Raw genomic sequence first — 16,970 nt, 5'->3', positions numbered from 1 at the left:
ATAAATAGGAAAAGTTTCAGTCAATTAAATGGAAAACTAAGGACAAAAGAAAAAACAGGAATGAAAGGTGTCACATAATTTGGCATTTAAATGTTTCCGGACCTTTTTTTAAATTTGAGGATTGCAGCCAGTTTATAGCTCTCCCTCCTACTGCTGCCTTTACAACAGCATTCCAGCTCCAGGCCTCATTCCAGAGCATCTTCCTTCCCCTCCACTCCTGCTCACAAATATATATTTCAATAGGCTTAAGCTACATGGAGTTCCAAAACCAGCATGTAATTGGTGCAATTGTCTTTTACATTTCTCCAGAGAGAGGCACATTCATGCTGCTTAAGCCCTGTTTTGTCATGTTTTCCCTTTTTTTTTTTTTTTTTTTTTTTCCAAGCTGGACTGGGATCAGTACTTGTGTTGGGAGCCCTACATATATACTGAAGAAAGAAGTCACAGAAACAGGCTGTAGGGGTGGTTCAGTCTGTTATTTCTCAGTACCAGACTGTCACTCTGCTACAAGATAAAGGGAGACGATAAAAAGAAAGTGATCATTACAAATCACTTGGCATTTTCTGCGAGCAGTTAAAACACTTGTACTGACACATCCAATTTGTCTATACAAGATACTCTGCTTCCCTTCATCTTCCATGTGCTTTTGAGAAGGTGATCATCTTTCTGCAGTGCATAAGTTTGTCAAGTTATCTCTCTGTGCTTGTATAATACATTCTATGATTCTTTGTAATCTCTGTTATACTTGGGATAAAAAAAATCAAATGAGATATTTTTATTTGCCATTTAAGAAGTGGCTTTCACAGTAAGTGTTTTTGCTGGTCTAGCTAATCTGGCAATATGCAAACTTGCTAAATGGAGATAGAATTTATAACAGAAAAAGGAGTCCTTGCAAATCTGTCTTTCCTGTTGCATTAGCTAATATGGTAGAAACATTATTTTCTTCTCCAGTCTTAAATTACATATCCATTCCCCAGTAAAACTAAGATGTATTTATTGAAAATTCAGTATTCATAGAAATAATGTCTCAGAAATAAAAGTGGCATGCTTGAAATTAAATAAATACAGATATTTCTGAAGAGCAACCCAGAACTATCATGCAAATTCTGCTTGCTTGCTTTACACAAACACAGATCTGACGGTACCAAGTGGAGTGTAACAACTTACTTCTGAATGTCCTGTTTTGAAATCACTTTTGCCAGAGAAAGCCAGTTCTGTTTAGAGGATTAATATCTGTCCACATTATTTTCTAATACAGCCACTGGCTTTAAACATAGCAGTTAAAATTCCAACAACTGTTTGAGACACTACAGATGCAATATGAGTTGATGAAGTGATGTACAGAACAGATAACTAATTTTTAGTCATGCATGTTTACTGAACATGGGATTAATTTAAGGGATCTCTGCTTTCTTTCATGCTGTCAGCACTGCAAAGGGTCAGGTACCTTTGAGGACTGGCAACAGCAGACTGTACCTTTATTTCTGAGATGAGATGCTGCACATGCTGCTACGAACTCAGCAGGAACTAGAGGCTGCTGAGACCAAAAGCAGAGAGACACTGCCAGTCACCTTGTTGACAGCAGCAATCCCCTGCCCAAGGCAGAGACTCCCAGCTGCCACTGAGTTCAGAGCACCATGGCAGCCAGGATTGAGGATCCTGAGCCTTTCACAGATGCCTCTTTGGACAATCCGTGGCACTCGGCCCCGTGCCAGCTCTGCTTGCCATTCCAACCCTGCCGGCAGCGCCTTTGTGCCCCTGTGGCGGTAACTTGCTGCCACCTGCCACAGAGCTTCCCCCCTGCTCCTTCCTGCTCTGCTTACACTTGACTAAAATCTTTGTCTTATTATTAATCATGAAGGAATGAATAGGGGATAAACAATACCTGCACAGGGCAAGAAATCACACCCATATTTATAAGGAACCCCCGACTAATTCTGCAAAGCACAGTAGGTCATGATTTTAATGGAGATGGATTCTTTTGATAATGTATCATGTCTTTTGGCATAACAGGACTTCAGAAGCAAGCTGGTGTTTTCTGCTAAGAAGGAAAAATAGGTTTTCAAAGCAAAAAGGCAGAGCATTTGCAGGGACATTTGGGAGGGGGGACAGGGAAAAGGAGGTCACAAATTAGAGAAAATGCATGAGCCTGTTACAGATGGCACTGGAAAAGAAATAGCTGGGGGAGTCACACGGCTTGAGGTAACACATAGAATCCACACGAGGACCTGAACCCTCATCAGGCTCCTGAGCACCTAGTGGGGTACATGGACATGGGTTCAACACTGACAGCTGTGGGGACCTCACTTCCACTAAGGTTTGGTGAATTTTAAAATCATGAATTTCTAACAAAAAAAGAAACATGGGAGTAACTGATCAGATATTGTCTATAGTCAAATGACAAGCACAAAATATCAGCATAAAGCCACTTCAAACTCCAGGTTACATCCTTTGGTTAATGCAAAGGCAATAGTTCAATTCCCAGGCCTCAGGCAGACCTCATCTGTCCCCTCAGGCTGTTCAGCTGTGCACAGGTAGGATGAGAACTATCAGGGAACAGCATTAGGTCTTGCTGGTTATAGGAGCTGAAGAAACAAGTAGGTTCTGGAGTGACAAAACCCTTGCTGTCGGTTGGTTGAAGAGTTCTGTTTGTTGGCTGTGGTTTGCTATGAATAAAGAATATGTATGAGGTTTTGTTCCTCTGAACAGTCATCAAACACCAAAGGCAATACCTTCGATCCCCTGTCAAGCCACTCCCTGCCAGACTAAGTCCAAGAACTCTCTCACGGCCGGATTGATCTGTGCTTGTTGTTTTATTCCTCTTTACATGCATCTGTTTGGGGTGGAAGGAATGAAGGGGAAGGTGTAAAAGGAGAAGGCTCAGTTACGACTCTCCGTTTTCGGGTACAATCTCCTGTTTCGCCTGTCTGGAGCCTCAACAGAACTGAATAGTTGCATTTATCACAAATCGAGGGCAGCGACTGCACCCACTAGTGGGGGAATTTTTACTGAGATGCAGCTCCGAGTATTTCTTTTGCTCAGGTCACAGTGATCACACGCTAGCGTGCAGCTTTTTTCTGATGTTTTCTCCCTCACTTTTAATTTTTGTTTTTTTTCTTTACCTCAGCCTTCTTTTGTTGTTTTTTGATGCTGTTTTGCTCCATTATGTAAAAGTTAAAACTTCCTATACTGTGTCTCGTGAAACGGGAAGGAAAAAGCACAGATCAGCCCCGTAAAAGCAGCCACTTAAAAGAAACTGGGTAGCCTCAGGCAAGTAACAGCCCTCCCCCACTCATCCCCGATTTTGCCTTATTTCTGATGATGTGAAGACAAAAACATCCATATGTCTGATACTGCCAGGCCAGGAAAAAAAAGCAACGTAAGATTTCCTGAAATACCTTTTATATATCAAAACCTCAGCAAATCAGAGAAATTGGAATAAAGGATCAAAGTGCAGTTACTTAGAACAGTCCTTGTCTGGAGCTGTTTGCTCCTTTCTCATCCTCAGGGAAGAAAAAGCCCAGACATGCACCATGTTACAGAGAACATGTTCTACATTTGCAGTAACTTTGCATACTACTGGCTAAAAAAAATTGATTTATTTTGGTCTGTTTCACATACCTAAATTCCAGTTTTCTTATCTCTTTGCCATCTCAAAAAAACACAAACTTTTTTCCTTAAGTCCCCCCTGATAAGTTTATAAAGTTTTTAATTTGCAGTTTGTGCTTAGCATTTTTATGATGATGCAGCCTGTATATTAATTCACACTCATAATATTTACTCTTCTACTAAGGAATCATATGCCTTGGAAGTTCTAATTATATAAGATAATTTATTGATGACTGAAAATGATCTATTTACAGAAGATAAATTTTAAGTATTAAGACATTCTTAAGAAAACTACTCTGCTATTGGGTTCAAATATTTAGTATCAGTTTTTCAACACATAAAAAGCTGCCCCATGCAATGACCCAAAGTGAGGAGCCTGCCTACAGAAGTGGGCTGGGAAAGTGCTCAGATACATCCAGGCAGTCTCTGCCATTGCTCACACTTCCACATGAACCAGCTGCTGCTGGAGAGGCCAAGCTTGAACTTTGGAAATTCAGATTAACTCCTGTGGGCTAAAAGGGCCATCAGTCCAGCCCAAGAGTGTTTATGCTTTTATGTTCTTGTCTCTTCTACGGGGTATCATGATGGTCCACTCCAGGATTTGAAATTCTAGAGGATTCAGTTCCATTGAGACTTTTTGCTTTTGAAGGAAGTGCCACTGAACCTCTTTCTGCTCTAGTTTCACTGTCTGTAAAATGGCTGTAAGAGTTCTTTACCATTCGTTTTAGGGACTCTTACTTCACTGTTAATTGTGTAGTACTTTAAATTCCTCAGACGAACCACTGCACTCAGCTGTGATATAAATGGACTCACATGTGCTCAAGAGGTGAAAGCGCTATGATCGCTCTGCTGAGCTCCTGCTCTGTATCCTGCAATCTTGATTCCTACACACAGGCCAGACTCCTTCCCAGAGCAGCCGGAATAACTCCACTGAAGTTGGTGCATCTGTGCCTGCTTATGCCAGCACTAAATTTAGCCCGTGCACCAAGTTGTTCCAATGAGTTAGTTAGAAAAAATCTCCAAGCAGAGCCATACCTGTTAGGAATAATCACTTAAAGAAGCTACAGCCCCGGTCAGTGTCCCTGCGGACAGGACAGCACAGGTTACCCGGCTCAGGGGCTGTTTCCCAGGTACCGGGCGGCTCCCGGCCAGCTGCCCCGCGGGCGTGCAGCCAGCCCGGCCGCACGGAAACTCACCCTCGGCACCAATTACCCTCATTCCCCCAGCAAACCAACGGCGGCAGCGAGCACAGCAACGAGCAGAGCACACTCCGGGCACTAAGTGCGCCCCATTCCCTGGGCAACCACACGGTGACAGCCAGCTAGAGCTCTCCTCACAGGGCGGCCCAGTCCCGCTCCGCACCGCGCTCGGCTTTGTCGCCCCCTCCCCGCCGCCATCTTAACTCCTGGCAGCCCCGCGCCCTTCGCCTGCGCTGCCGCTCGTGGGGACCAGCCGGGCCCCAGCGCAGCTACGGCGGGAGCGGCCGAAGGGGAAGAAGCAGCCTCAGCCGCACCCACGGCTCTAGCGAAAGTGCCGGGATAGACCGCACCGCTCTCCCGCACGGAACCACCGCCCGCGCAGCACCGCCGCCCCGCGCCCTTCCCCAACATGGCCCCGCCCGCCTCAGTTTACCGCTCGCGGGCCGGCGGGCTCGTTGGGGTGACGCCACCGCGCGCCCGTTTCCATGGGAACCGGAGGCGCGGGCGGTGGGAGCGCCGCGGGCCGCGGCCGCCGATCGCCCCGGGCCCCCTCCGGTCCCGGCATGTTCGCGGACAGGGCGGCGCCCGGCGCCGACGTGCAGTCGCTGTGGAGGAGCGCCCGGAGCGCGCGCTGCGAGGCGGTGAGAGACCCCGGCGCGGCCCCGCTCCGCGCTCCGGTACCGCCGGGCCGGGAGGGGCGGCTGCCAAGGCTGCGCCTTCCCCGGACCTTCTGGGATCTGCCCCGACTTCCCCTCCCTGGTGGTCCGCGTCCGCCCGGCAGGTGCCGCGGCTCCCGGTCGGAGTTGTTGGCACCGGTGGGGCAGCGGGGCCTGTGTCCGCCCCGTCAGCGTTTTGCCGGTTTAGGTAGCTCTGTGTGCGAACTGCCGCCCGCAGTTGGAGAGCTGATAGTGCTGCGCTGTCCCCGTGTGCGCTGCTCGCTCGCTGTCTGCCTTCTCCCGGCCTTCCCATTCCATGCTTTAGAGCGCTGCCCGAGTCTGACTGGCATTCGGGCATCTCTGCCTCCCATCCGACTGTGGGAAGGTCACAAACTCATCACCAGCCCCTGGGCAGGTACGGCGGTAGCCTGTGTTTAACCATGATCCAGAGCTGTGCAGAGGGGCTGGAATGTCTCCGTGAAACGGCGGGAAGGGGCTTTCAATGTGCTGTGCAACAACTTGTTTTTCTGCTTGGATTATAGAACGTCTGTCTTCTTTCACTAGAAAACTTGCCAGACTGGGAAAATTTCAACAGCAGAAGCTGCAGCACAGTCTCATACAGCCCGAGATGCTGCGGTGCAGACAGAACAGAGCAAAGATGCTGTCCAAGACTTCCAGCAAGAAGTCCAAGTAGATTACACTGGGCTTCTGTCATTCCTTCAGAGAGTGGAGGGTGCTGTTATCAAAGAACTAAATAAAAACTGGAAAAGTCATGCCTTTGATGGCTTTGAAGTGAACTGGACAGATCAGGATGAAACAGTAAGTGACAGAATTCAGGTCATTGTCCAAGCAGAGTTCAGTTACTCTAAGTTGTCAGTCCTTATTGCTGTGATTGTTCTTACCAGGTTCTAATAATGAAACATTACCAGTTGGGTTGCCTTGGGTTTTTTTTCAGCTTTCTCCTTGCTTGGTAAAACTGTTCTTCCTGCTGGTGACTGAGCTGTAGCAGCAGTGAGAGGAGGAAGGCTGCAGCTGGTGTAAGCTTTTCTGCAGCCCCTTCAGAGCACTCCAGCCTAGCAGGGATCTAGGAGGAGTTGTACTCAGTGAGTTGGCAGCTCTGCCTGCTTAGATTATATTTGTTTACTGCATGGTACTTAGGAATGGAAGTAATTTGTATCAGACAGTACATGTTGGGACTGGCATTTTCAAACTGTTACTTGTGAAGCTCAGTGAGTGCCAAACTCACCTGGCAGCTGCTGTAAATTCCTAGGCACAGCCTTTCAGAGCTGTGCACTCTCTGAGAGGTTGTGTTTCAGCGACAGTTGTGCTGTGGGTTTGTTTCCCAACAGGAATTCAACAACCTTTTCACATAAATTCTTGGACTGAGGAAAACCAACACTGTAACCACACAATCACATCAGGGATGGGCACAGATCTCATTTAGCTCTGTTTAGAGATTGTTGCCTCAGTGCTTGGATTTGATCTCTTCCAGGTGTTGTGTTTACATACATTGTCCTACCCAGAGGCTCAGGATCAAAACCTGCAGGTCACCAGTGTTTCATGGAATGCCACAGGATCTGTCATTGCATGTTCCTATGGCCGGTGGGTATCCAGATGGATTTGGGAGTGCAGCTGAGGCTGATGTGATGTCTCAGACTGACCTGAGGTCAAGATATGTTTGCTTTTTCTGCAGTAATAAACTGACATATATATCCCTCCATTTCTTATGCAAGTTAAATTATTAATCTTCAAAGTAACAAAATCTCAGGCAAGTCCTGAATTACATCTTTTATTTCTTCTACCTTCTCTCGACCCTGAAAATGGATGCATGATGTTACTGATTTGTTTCTAGGTAGATTCTGTTTGAAAAATGTAAAAAGCAGATCCACTTGCAAATATCTGTAGGTGAGGTTTGGGAGAATGCACTTTATCTTCACTGAGATCATGATGTTTAATGTGGTCTCTGAGCACCCTGGATGAACCTGGCACCTGTTCATGCCTGGTGCCATGGACATGTAATAACATGTTTAATGATGTCTGAAATAAGGGTTTCACAGATCATTTATCTAATCCATTAACATCTGTAGCAGCCCCCTCTTTCTTGGCCCTACTGCTGCCCTTTTTTTTTTTTTTTATGCTCCCCTTTCCTTAGCTTAAAAGCCCCAGCAAAAAGGGTTTCCATGAGAGAATGCATAGGGAAGAGTAAAACAGGGCAAACCCGTATGTTAGTTGTTCCTTCTGCTCTCCCAGTCTACAAATCTTTGCAGATGAGGATGTGGTTTCTGTGTCTGTGGGTACCCTCAGCAGAATTCCTTCCATGAACTTTCCATATGCACCCTTTTGATTGTTCCCATTATTTGAATGGTGAGTAGGTCTTGGAATAGGGAAATTGTACCCAAAATTTTCTAGCTGCCACTTTGCTGTAAGCACAGATATGTGTCCTGTCACATCCTGTATAAACCAGCCCCCAGAGAAGTTCCATCCCCTCATGATTCCTTCAAGAGACACAAAGCAGCACACTGAGGTGACCAGGGGGGAATCTCAGAGCTCTGCTGGACTGGAATCTTCTGGAACACACAAAGCAAGGTGTAGCTTTTTGTTTTTCAGGTTGGATGATGGGGACTGGAGCACAGCAAAATCCTATGTTTGTACCTGGAATCTGGACAGAAGAGGGTTGAATGCACAGCACCCTGACCTGGTGGTGGATGTTCCCAGTTCTGTCATGTGCCTGGCTTTCCATCCCTCCCAGCCATCACTGATAGCTGGTGGGTTGTTCTTACTTCAGACCATGCTTGAAACATACTCTTTTTTCCTGCAACCTCGATCCTTTGGTTTCTCTCTCTGAGCCCAGCCTCAGATTCCCTGTAAAGGAACAGCATTGCAGCTCTTCAAACTGAGAAACTAATGCCTACCAACACAGCTAAGTGCACTGTTGCATCTGAACTGGGACTTGGTGCCTCTGCAGTGACACCTGCCTTTATATCCTCTTCTCAGAGGGAGGAAATTCCAAAGGAAATCCAGCCCTGGCTGTAAGGGAATAAACTTATTTCAGCAGAGCAATATTTTCTTACACCAGAACTGGCTGTGCTCTGCACAGAACTGCCCAACCTTTGAAGCTGGTGGGTCTGTTTCCACCATTGCTCCATTTGTGCATATGTTCTGAGCTGTCACACCTTAGATGTTTTATATTTGTCCTTTCAGGTGGCCTGTTCAATGGGGAGTTGGTGGTGTGGGACACCAGCAGGACAGAAGACCCTGTGCTCTGGAGGACAGGGATGACAGATGACACCCACACTGACCCAGTCTATCAGGTAACAGAGAACACTGACAGCAGACAGGGCTGGGCAGGTGAGAGCTGCCACTGCTTTGTGTCATCCCTTCGGTTCCCATCCACAGCCAGGCAATTCACAGACATTTCAGCAGTTATATTCTTTTTTGGTTGGCTGTTTGCTCCCAAATCTAGCTCCTGAACAGCCTGTAAAAAATAACTTCTCACTGTCCAGGATAAATGAAGAGCAGAGCCATTCCCAAATCCCAATAATTTATTAAGGAAGATGCAGCAATGATATTTGGAGTGGTTTGAAAACGCAAATGAGAAAGTGTCACTGACCTTGGAAGCTTAAAGCCACATACTTTTAGGACATTTACGAGCATGTCATGCAGTCTGGCTTCCAAAGGATTTTGCCCTTTTGGGGCCTTGTGACTCTGGACATTCTGTGTATTTTTCTAATCTGCTACTCACTCAGGAAAATGCTGTTGTTTAGAGTTGGGTGAAAGTGCCGTAAATGCCCATCCCAAAACTGAGGGCAGGTGAACCATAGAAACTGCAATGGAGATTCAGCCCTGAACACTGGATGTGTTTCTCTCCTTGCATCTGTGCCAGCTCCCAGCAGCAGCTCGTTTGGTACCAGGCTGGTGCCTGGCTCTGCTCTGTGTCACCGCAGGCTGCACGGGCTGGGCAGTTGTGACAGTCCCCGTTTTCCTGAGCTCATGGCATTTGAACAGGTTACCTGGTTACCTGACACCAAGCACAGAAACCACGCCCGGCTGTTGAGTGTGGCCACAGACGGGAAGATCCTCGTGTGGAGGGAGGAGCGGGATGGGTGGCTGGCCTTGGCTGAAGGATTTGCCATCGTGGCTCAGCAGATCCCTCGCAGCACTCGGCTGAAGAAGGTGAGTTCAGCGGCTCAAAGAGCGCTCTTCCCACAAAAACATTCTGAACCCTGGAGCCCAAGTGTCAGAGTTTGCTGTGTTCCAGGAAGGGCCAGGAAAAGCCCCTTCTGAACACACACACACCCTTGATCCACAGCTCCTTTGCTGAACAGAAATAATTCTTACAAGACCCTGACAACAGCTGAGGTCTTGCCGTGCTCTAAAGAGAAGTTGCTGGGACGGAGAACTTGCTTGTGGTGTTAATTGATGTGAACCCATTTGTAGGAAGGATTCAGTGCTACAAACACGGAGCTGTCACGAGCTGTGCTGTGAACAGCCCGCTGGGCCCCTCTCAGGAGCCCCAGCTCACACCAGCTCTGTGTCTCTTTGCCCAGGTGGCCTGGGGAGAGGCAGCCGTGGGGGTGACCTCGCTGTCCTTCTCGCACTTCGATGCCGGCGTGTTCGTTGTGGGTGTGGAAGGCGGGTTCTGCCTGCGCTGCTCCACCCTGGCCCAGGCTCCGGCTCTGCCGCGCTCGGGGGGCTCCGTTCCCCTCAGGGCACCGGCAGAACTCGCCTTCTCCCCTCACGCTGGGCCCGTGTACTCCGTGAGCTGCTCGCCCTTCCACAGGCAAGTGCTGCATGTGGGAAACGATCACTGCTTGGCTCTAAACACAAAATAGCCCCTGGGGCTGCGTACAAGTTCCAAAAAAGGGTCACCTGGCTTTAGAACTTCCCGTTGTGGGAGAAACAGCCACTGGCTCTGGTGAAGCTGCCTACTCGACTATGCTGTATGTGGGCACATGAGCACCTTCCTTAGATCATCCTGTTTGTTACAATTAATACTCAATTTAAAGCCAAGGCAATGAAAAAGTCCTTCACTTGGGCAGATCTCTAAGTATCTTACTGAAGATTTTTCTGACATCAGTAGCTGCCAGAATTTAAATGAGAAGCTCCCATCTCTGCCAGCAATTCACCCACCATCCGTGGAGGCCCCAAGCCCTGTTTCTGTGAAACATGCTGACAGCCCAGGTTTGCGTTTAATTTGCATGAGATAAGTCCAGCTCACACAATGCTCAGCTCTAGATCAGCAGTTTTCTGGCAGCCCTGGGCCACAACCCCTCAGTGGTCAATACAAGCCCTCATTAAGCTTAATTGGGGGCAGTAACAAACAGCCCACAGCACAGCCTGGCAATTGCTGCTTTAGGAAACACAGACCTTTACAAAGCAGGAATATTGTCCGAGGTCATGCTCCTTGACTGATTTCTGTTCTTTATCGCTAGCAATGGAACAAAAAGAGCTGTTTCTTGTTTTCTCCCTCCCCCAGGAACCTCTTTCTGAGCTGTGGGACCGATGGACAAGTTCACTTGCACTCCATGTTGCAGACACAGCCCCTCTTTGCTCTACAGTTATCAAAGAAATACCTGTTCTGTGTATGCTGGTCTCCAGTTCGACCACTGGTTTTTGCAGCTGCATCTGGGGAAGGCAAGTAACTGCAGGTGCCTCCTCTTGAGCATAAAATTAAGAGTGTGCTGGGTATTAATTAATCAGATCGATTGCACTGATTAGCAGATTGCACAAGCAAAGAACAGTGGCCATTGTTTTCACTGTGTAATTAATACAAAGGAGTAATTTCTAACTTTTAACAAGGTGAACCAGCAGTCATTTTTCACTTCTGATGGTACCCTTAAATCTGTTACCACAGTGTGTATTCACAGGAATACAGCACAGCAAGATCACTGTGGCTAAATCTATTTCCAGCTTGTTTTTGACATCTACTTCCAGAACTAATGGTTTAAAATGAAATCTTTTTTCTCCTTAGAAAATTGCCCAAACATTTTTGAGTTAAAGAATAGAGATTTCACAAAATTTGGCAAGCTAGTTTCAGGTTTCTGACAGTAGAACAAATCCATGCTGCCTGCAGTAATGTCAGCTGTCTGTCACAGCCTAGACACCCATCAGCAGGAGAAACAGGTTAAAAATAACTCTCAGTGCCAGACTACGCAGATACTTACCTGCTGTTAGATACAATGTCTGTTGCCATGAAGCTGCAATGAATGTCTGTGTCTGCAGGAGAGGTGCACCTGTTTGACCTGGCGAGGAGCATGCAGAAGCCCACAGTGTCCCTGAAGCAGTCTGTGAGTGACTGCCCTGTGTATTGTTTGGAATTCAACACCAAGCACACGCGGCTCCTGGCAGCAGGGGATGCTGCTGGGACAGTCAAAGTCTGGCAGCTGAGCTCCGGCTTCACTGAGCAGGGACCAAGGGAGATGAGTCACCTGGAGCAGCTGGCAAGTGAGATCATGGACTGAGGGAGCAGCACAACGGCTGTGTGAAACTTGTAACTGCCCTGACACCAGGAACAGTTCCCCACTCACCTGTTCCAGTGTTAGTGTGGAAAACACAGGTAACAAACAGCTGGTGTTGCCTCCACATAACAGTTAAATTTTCATTTAACCATTAAATACAAGATGATGTGGTTCGACCAGTAACTTTTATTGAAGCACACTGCAACATGTTTCTGTTCCCTAAGAGTTTTAAGCTAAGCACTTTAAGGTTACATCATAAAGTAACATTGATTATTGTAGAGCACAAAGAGAGAGAGACACATGCAGAGCTACAGTCAGCAAACGTGAGCATGTCCTTTGCATCTTTTGGTACCAGTGTTTCAGATCAATTCACAAAGAGTGAACGTGTAAATTCTATGTAGTCGTAGGCAGAAGGCAGTTCCCTGCCCTTGCCATCCATGTAGGGTTTCATGTGAGAGATGCAATAATCGGCCTGTTCCCGGGTCAGGTTCTGAAAGAGAGACAGCGTGGGGGGTGAGAGGGCTGTGGGGCTGCCAAGGGGCATTGACAGGCAGCCCTCCCATTCCCCGGGGCAGAAACCAGAGCAGCACAGCTACACCCAGCATGGAAATGCTCTGGCTGTTGGCACTATTGCGCTAAGGGTTGGAAGGCCTGACCAGAGTCTTCCCACCAAACAGAAGACAGAACAGGTAACTGGGACAAGGAAGCACTGCAAACTCTTTATTTCCCTGCCAGCTGGTAGTATTCAGACAGGAAAAACTTGCTGTTTTGGCAGGGCAGTGAGAGGGAGGAGATGTTCATACTGTCTAAACTTAGGCTTAAGCTTTTCCTTTGAATTGCTGTCGGGAGAAACATCCCCCATCTATAATTTCCCAAATGATGGAAGGGAAGTTCTAAGGACAGTGCACTCCCTTCCAGGCCCTTGAGTAGCTCTTGGTTTATTCAACCTGAGCAGTTCTTTGGTACATAAAGCTTTTCCTCTTCCTCTGCAAGAATGCAACTGAGTAGGATTGTCACAGCAATCTCTGTGTTTGCTGCAGGGGATCCCCTGGAGGGTCAGAACTGACTCAGTCCCAGTGACATGAGCCTCCAAGCCATTAGTGCTGGGCTTTATCTATGAATCAAAGTCTTGTGTTCCTCCCTGGGGGTTGACAACCAGCACTTACCTGGTAGAGCTCCTCCTTGGTCACGTAGGGCTTCCCCTCGGAGCTGAGGGCGCGGAAAGCGCTCTCGATCTCCTCGCTGGATTTCACGTTCTCCGTTTCCCGGCTGATCATGAAGGCCATGTACTCCTGCAGCGAGACGTGTCCATCCCTGCCAGCGAAACACAGTGTGAGCACCCAGAGCAGCACTGCCAGGCCCTCCAGAGAGGGCCTGGAGCTGTTCTGGAAGGAGTAAAAGTCTTAATGCAGGAGACTCAACACCAGATCATTCTCTCAAAGTGAATTTCTTCTTTACAAACGTCAATCTTGCCTTCCTCATGTCCTTTTACAGTGACATGAGTCACTGTAAAAACAATCACAGCTCTCAGCCCATGAAGGACCTTCCAGCCAACTCCCCAGCCAACACCCCCACATATTTTGCAGTACAGAAAGGTCCAACTTGCATACCTGTTGGGATCTACAGTGTCAAGAATAGACTCAAACTCAGGGTCTGGCTCTCCTTCCTCAACCATGGGCAGATCGTAGCCGAGAGAGCGTAAGCAAGACTTAAACTCCTGGTGATTAAGTCGTCCAGATTTGTCCTTGTCAAAGTGCCTAAAAACAAAACCAGAACCCACATATGTTAGTTTTTGAGTCCTGAGAGCTGTAAAATGAGCAGAAAACTAGATCAAGCTTAGAACCAGCCCCTATTCTGTACAAATGAGTTTGTATCAATAAATAGTTCTACCTAGCATACATGAAAAATATGCACAAATTCTTAACTTTGCTTAAAACCCACCCATTCCCCACCAAAAAAAACGCAGCTGTATTCCCAGCTGGAATGCATTGGCACTGTCAGCAGCAGGGGCTGCAGGCTGTTGCCCTCTGGCAGAGAATGGAGCGGCTCAGCACAAAGTAGGACAGACAACAATGGAGCCACAAATGGATCCTGCAAACAGGGGCCATCCATGTGCCAGAAATATCTCCCAAGCCTTCCTCTGGCCTGTGTTCCTTAAAACTCACTTGAACATCATGCTGAACTCCTTCAGGGCCTCCTCAGTGACTCCAGTGGTGTTCCTGAAAAGGAAGCAGCAAAGATGAGTAGCGGTTCCTGAGCTGTGGTAGTTCGAGTCCAGCAGCTGCACCACACAGTGAGGACAAAGGAGCAAACAACCATTCCATGTGGGAACCTTGTACGCACTTATTCCACAGAATAAAACTGTTCCACTGAGATCCCACCCTTGCTCATGGCCAACAGGAGCTATTCCAAAATTGCTCACTTCATCCCTCTGAAGGGATCTGGGAGGTGGCGGGGCTGTACAAGCTCACTGCATCCATTGTTCTGAGCACAGGAGACTCTTCAGCACAGACCATGCAAGGCTGGCTGCAGGCATGGGCAGCTGTGGCTCCTGTCTTCCCTCCCACCCCCCATCAGACACTTCAAACCACACGTGGGCCAGGCAGTACCGGGCTTGGATCTGCTGTTCCAGGTTGTGTTGCATCCTCATCCCCAGCTGGTCCAGCTGGTCCCACTGCTGTGCCAGCCCCACAGTGCTGTGTTCTGTGTATTTGTTGTCCAAGATAAGTGCCTCTTCCATGGCTGCTCCAAGGTCCTCAATCTTCTTCAGCTGGCTCCTCATAGCTCGGATCTCTTGGTGCTTGCGCTGTGAGAAGGGAGCAAAGAGGAGAGAAATCATGGAGCACCAAAAAAAACCCAACAAACAAACAAACAAAAAAAAACCCGTAAAAAGTTAGAACAGAGGCTGGCAGGGGAGGAAGAATTATACCCTTCTTTTTCTCCTAGGACTTTATGTCCATATACTGGGATCTGTGAAATAAGATTCAGGGCAATGCTCATCTTCATGCTCACTATTGGAAACCAGGGCTTGCAAGCCAGTTCTGGAGAATAAAAACCTTCTTATTAGGAGATGTGCTAAAAATACTGTCTCCTCTCTGCCCTACCCCACCTCCTTTAGGAAAAAGGAATAAAAAGGGAAAACTACATCACTATTGTTTAATGACCTGCGATGTAAGCAAACATCAGATATGTAAACAGAAAATCCCAGTGGTCTTTTCAGTATTCCAAATGCCTAAAATCAATTAACATTTTCCCACACAATTCCATGCATTTCCCTTCCCGCTCTGTGTTCCCAAGCCAGCTGGAAATGCTGTTTTAGCCATAGGTGCACATCACTTACTTTAGTAGCTTCTAGCTGTGACTCCAGTGTTCCCGATTCCTCCACCATACATGACCTAAACACAGAACAACAGTGAGAGAAGGCACTTATCTTATAAAAAAATGGTATGTGGGGCTTGAAATTAACAGTCCTTCCTTGAAATGAAAAATCCTTTCAGATACTTAAACACTGGTTTTGTGTTTTGTTTCTTCTGACTCATCCTATTTCAGACTGACACTGTACATTTTGTCTGATTCTTATTTCTGTATATAGTTAATTTCTAGCCCCATTTGAAAGGCAACGTGATCAGCAGCCACACTTCATGCCAGACTCAAAGCACCCGCTGTACTGGACCTCATGGAATTAGAATTTAGTGCAGTCCCACCTCCCTGCCCCGTGCCCAGCACACACCACACACACCAACTGCAGGTGAGTCACTGGGGATGGGCTATATTTGCAGTCAGATACAGGAGCTCTACGAAGGTGTGTTACAAAGGGGAAAATGAGGGAAAAAAAAGATGGTGAGAACTACTGGTTTGGTTGAAAAGTAGTCTTATTGTGGCATAATCCTTGCAGAGCTACAGACCTCTGCTGCTCAGCAGTGCCTGGTGGAAAGGTGCCTTTCCCACCCCACCTCTCCATGCTGCACTCAGAGCAGCTGAGGTTCAGCCACTCTGGCCAGTGATTTTCACCCTGAGCTTTACATGCAGGTCCCCACAGTGGCCAGGGGCTCCAAGATCTTCATACAGACTAGCTATGGACAGTCTCTGGATGCTGCTTTCCCCCACCCCAAGATCCCAAGCAATCTCTAAGCAGCCGTGTTTGGGAATCTCTGTCCTTCCAACACGTACGGTGAGAGCTCGCACTCGATGACCCACATGGACAGTGAGTCTGGGGGCTGTGCAGGTGGGGCATCCTCTGACTCTGGGGTATTAAAGGTCCTAAAACCTGAATCTCTGGTATTTCAGTCACTAAAACCAGGTTTTCATCCCCACTGGACTCTGTCTTCCCACATGTTTTTGAGCTTCTTGAGAATGGGGATTTCAAGTGCTGAATCACTCTGTAGCAATGAAAATGCACCAACCATCTGGGTGTTTCTCACCACAGGGTTAAGGCTCAGACTCAACGCCCGCCTAGAGATGCAGCGCACGCCCAGAGCCTTGAGCAGGAAGCTGGGAACCAACCGTGGAAAGAACCAACAGGGAAAAAACCTCCAAGCATCTCTAAGCCGTGAAAGTTAGTTGGAAGGAAAGCGAGCCTTGGAATTAACGAGTGCGTTTGAAAACCAAAGTGAGGTAAGAAAATAAGAGGAAAAAAACCTTCCAGATAGATCATCCCCAACTTCATACTGATAGACACGAATGACACGACGATATGCTATGCTAGTCAAAGGAAAGAAACCAAGTAAATTCCAAAAAGGAAGAAAGAAAGAACAGAGGAAAGAACACACCAAAACACAGCCACTGCAATGGAGCCACACTCCAAGCCAGCACTGCCTTGCAGCAAACACAAGCCAGGTACTTCATGAGAGAATTATTTAAATGCTGGTTGCACATACACAAAAATAAACCGTTATTATTTTCCTGTAAGTCACAAAAAAGTGAGTCTTGGTAAGAGACAAACTGAAGTTTTGCAGTTAGCTCATCTACAGATTGTTTAAAAGCATTATTTTTCTAAATTCCAAATTGTTCTTCCTCCCTTCCCCAAAGAACACCCCTCCCAGGCAGTG

At 47.4% G+C, this 16,970-nt stretch overlaps 2 protein-coding genes across 24 annotated transcripts in view; one reads left to right on the top strand and one right to left on the bottom strand.

The window, feature by feature from the left end:
* The first annotated feature begins 5,275 nt into the window (after positions 1 to 5,275).
* On the top strand, positions 5,276 to 16,654 carry DYNC2I2 (dynein 2 intermediate chain 2). Of its 3 annotated transcripts, XR_014958825.1 has the most exons (11): positions 5,279 to 5,449; positions 6,029 to 6,283; positions 6,957 to 7,066; positions 8,072 to 8,229; positions 8,666 to 8,775; positions 9,470 to 9,637; positions 10,012 to 10,244; positions 10,941 to 11,098; positions 11,687 to 12,020; positions 15,515 to 15,670; positions 16,349 to 16,654. XR_014958825.1 is itself a non-coding variant. In XM_021551409.4 (9 exons), exons 1-9 carry the CDS (start codon positions 5,294 to 5,296, stop codon positions 11,923 to 11,925), a joined length of 1,587 nt encoding a protein of 528 aa, XP_021407084.4. In that variant the 5' UTR covers positions 5,276 to 5,293; the 3' UTR covers positions 11,926 to 12,105. The 3 variants fall into 3 exon arrangements, 1 of the variants encoding a protein (XP_021407084.4); XR_014958826.1 differs by lacking the exon at positions 15,515 to 15,670 and having other exon boundaries at positions 16,349 to 16,479; XM_021551409.4 differs by lacking the exons at positions 15,515 to 15,670; positions 16,349 to 16,654 and having other exon boundaries at positions 5,276 to 5,449; positions 11,687 to 12,105.
* The window catches only part of SPTAN1 (spectrin alpha, non-erythrocytic 1), a 45,524-nt gene continuing 40,642 nt past the window's right edge, over positions 12,089 to 16,970 (bottom strand). For 11 of the 21 annotated variants that reach the window (XM_085594119.1, XM_085594127.1, XM_085594117.1 and 8 more), the window contains 7 exons: positions 16,561 to 16,623; positions 15,263 to 15,317; positions 14,532 to 14,728; positions 14,088 to 14,141; positions 13,533 to 13,679; positions 13,089 to 13,236; positions 12,089 to 12,412 (listed from right to left, as the gene is read on the bottom strand). In XM_085594119.1, coding sequence (XP_085450245.1) covers positions 12,287 to 12,412; positions 13,089 to 13,236; positions 13,533 to 13,679; positions 14,088 to 14,141; positions 14,532 to 14,728; positions 15,263 to 15,317; positions 16,561 to 16,623 — 790 coding nt within the window. In that variant the 3' untranslated portion in view covers positions 12,089 to 12,286. The remainder of the gene's footprint in view (positions 12,413 to 13,088; positions 13,237 to 13,532; positions 13,680 to 14,087; positions 14,142 to 14,531; positions 14,729 to 15,262; positions 15,318 to 16,560; positions 16,624 to 16,970) is intronic. The other 10 variants (XM_085594111.1, XM_085594115.1, XM_085594113.1 and 7 more) reach the window with 1 other exon arrangement.

Source organism: Lonchura striata, chromosome 17 (genome assembly GCF_050655825.1).
Source record: "Lonchura striata isolate lonStrDom1 chromosome 17, ASM5065582v1, whole genome shotgun sequence".
NCBI lineage: Eukaryota > Metazoa > Chordata > Aves > Passeriformes > Estrildidae > Lonchura > Lonchura striata.
The sequence above is the reverse complement of the archived record's forward strand: the minus strand, read 5'-3'. Positions and strand labels throughout refer to the sequence as shown.